The 2,775-nt window shown below is 40.1% G+C and overlaps 1 protein-coding gene across 7 annotated transcripts in view; it reads right to left on the reverse strand.

The window, feature by feature from the left end:
* aspg (asparaginase homolog (S. cerevisiae)) overlaps positions 1 to 2,775 on the reverse strand; it is a 16,550-nt gene that overhangs the window by 11,877 nt on the left and 1,898 nt on the right. For 6 of the 7 annotated variants that reach the window (XM_032499985.1, XM_032499980.1, XM_032499979.1 and 3 more), the window contains exons 2-3: positions 1,824 to 1,947; positions 1,114 to 1,149 (exon numbers count right to left, since the gene is read on the reverse strand). In XM_032499985.1, the coding sequence (XP_032355876.1) occupies positions 1,114 to 1,149; positions 1,824 to 1,947 (160 nt within the window). The remainder of the gene's footprint in view (positions 1 to 1,113; positions 1,150 to 1,823; positions 1,948 to 2,775) is intronic. The other variant, XM_032499984.1, reaches the window with a different exon arrangement.

A 2,775-nucleotide genomic window follows, 5' to 3' on the forward strand; every position in this document is an offset into this window, starting at 1 on the left:
GGGGGGGGGGGTGCAAACAGCCTTGTGGCATTGCCTCTCAACATCACATGAATAAAGCTTTTGTATAAATCAATAAACTAATTCCCTCCTTCAGCATAGGCTGGAACTGCATACTATCAACATGTTTTATACTTGCAATAAGCCTACAGTAGAGTCAGTTGATATTAACACTATGCCAACTTGAGGATGAGCAAATAAAAGTAAATCACGTTTTCATCACAAACAATGGCAAGAAATGTAATAAAAACATGCTCATGGATTCATGTTAAATTGAAATAGTATTACTATGTTAGCAAAGGTTTAATATTAGTCAAAGTAAACTGATTGCTAACATTTAAGACATCTACCAAACAGCTAATTAACAAACAGAAAGCTCTTGTGTAGTTGCTGAAGGTGTAGGAGCAGTGCGTGGTTGTAGAGAGTAAAGCTAAAAAGTCCTCCGAAATCATTTTTCAAAGCCGTACAAACAGATCACAACAGTCTGCCACCGCATGATGTATGTATACCTTATCTTTACCATACACCCCACTGCCGCTCAGCCAGTTTTCATAGTGGCAGTTAGACAGTGAAGGGAGTATGGAAATGAGCGAGTGAGGGTACGTTTCTGGTAGAGGTGCCCCCACTATTGCTGACAATTAAGAAAATTAAGAGGCCGTTGATCAGCTGGGGAGGCCTGTCACAATGGGCTCCACTCTCACTGCTCCACAGCATAAGCACCAGACATCAAGACAACATTGATTAAACAAACAGCAATAGAGTAGATTAGCCCAGCTTTTCTCAGCATGCCAACAGCAGCTTTTCACAAATGAAACCTCAAACAAACATTAGTCTATCTCTGCTTGGCTACTCTTCTGCCACACATAAAAGCAGCTGACTTGTTGGTGACAGTGATGATAGCAAGCGTGGAGTAAGAGACACAAAAATACTTTAGGCAATGCACAGCTCAGTGCTCCGGTTTCCTTCCTGGTATTTGCTCCTATTGCCAAGGGCCACGTCGGCAGGCATTTCCCGTCGGGCAAGCACACCCAAACATTTGGTCTTAAGGACTACAGAGACATCAAACCACTCTCAAGTACAGTGCAGGCACACACAATGCTACCAGTACTTCAGTACCCATGAAATAGATTGTCACCATGGGGTGTTTGCCTCCTGTTAAAGCAACAAAAGCAGTTTAGAGTCATTAAAACCACTGGGGACAGTGAGTTGCTTCCATTCAGTCTCTGCTTTTTCTGACATGAAATGTATCTTGCACTGTATGAAGACCATAAAACTAACTGTACTCTAGGGTACTAGATAAACAGTCATTTTAGGTCTGGTTTAGCTCTCTAGGATGAAAAATGAAGAACACACTGCATGACAATCTTTAAGTTCATTATAGGTGACAAATATTCGGAATTAGCAAATGACAATTACCTTTGCTGGTACTGTACACTATTATACATGCACGTAAAGCAAAAGACACTTGCAACCCCACCACTGAGCCTGCATGAGGCTAACAATCTTCCAGGTACCGGATAATTACACTTTACTTTAAAATATCAAGGGAAGAAAGATAAACCCAGATGGCTGTGACGGGGGTAAAAACAATAGATTAATTTTATGCTTTTGTGAAGGTGACTTTAAACAAAACAAAGTTTGTTGCATCTATAAGATAGCCATTATATAAAAAAAGTCTTTAAGTAATAGATATTAAACATACACTGAGAACACAAATCATCACACTTCGTAGTCGGAAGAGCAGAGCATACTGTAGATTGTTGTAATTTTGGTCAAAGATATAGCTATGTGCTGACAGAGCAGGGAGGAATTCTGGGCGCACTTACGGCAAGACCAGGCTCTTATATCCATAGTACTCAAACAGGCAGGTCTCCTGGGCATACTTCTCATCGTGGAAGAGGGGCAACTTGCGTAGGTTCTGCACAAATGCATTGGCTTGTGGGATTAACACTGTGGGTTACGGAAATAGAAAAAAAAGGGGTATTGTAACATTTTATAGCTTGCTCTCAGTATGATTACTGTTAATCAGTAAACAGTGAAAGACAATAGTACAGGGGATTTAAAATCCTCTCAACACCTAATATCAGTCTCATACTGCCCCCTGGTGGTAAATGTAAGAAATGACACTTGCAGAGGCTGAAAAAATTAACTAAAGGGGGATTCCCTTTAGTTATGATTCTTATAAACCTTACAGCACACCATCTATCAAGGCTTCAAAGTAGACTCAACTTATGCTTCAGGAACTGGGACATTGCCTTGGTTTGGTCGTGTGGCAGATTAAAAGACTCTGGCTAGAAAAAACAAAAATATTACTGACACGGGCAGTCGAGTGGCACCTCAGTTGAAAGCGTATGGCAGGTTTTAGAGAGTTGTCAGGACACACGAGCAGCACTCGTTCGGCACACGTCAAGAAGCTGCTGAGCGGCACCATAGTAGCAATCTGTCTGCATTTGAGAACGGTTTATTTCCACCAAGGAGGTTATGATTTCACCAGTTTTAAAATAAAAAGTATTAAAAATACACTCTTTAGTAACACTTAGGTTTATAGTCATTTATATCAGCTACAATAATAAAAAACAAATCCTTGGTTTTATTTTTTAATTTAAATATTTTTGATTAAAAAAAACAAACACATGGGCTACTTAGTACATTTGACATAATAATCCTGTTTACACATTTTTAGTTACAACATTGTTTTTCACTTTTTCATGACTAATCAGCTGCAGAGTAGTCTGGCTTGCCGAAGGTAAAGTGCTGCTATAACCCCCCCCCCCCCCC

This window comes from Etheostoma spectabile, chromosome 20 (assembly GCF_008692095.1).
Source record: "Etheostoma spectabile isolate EspeVRDwgs_2016 chromosome 20, UIUC_Espe_1.0, whole genome shotgun sequence".
NCBI lineage: Eukaryota > Metazoa > Chordata > Actinopteri > Perciformes > Percidae > Etheostoma > Etheostoma spectabile.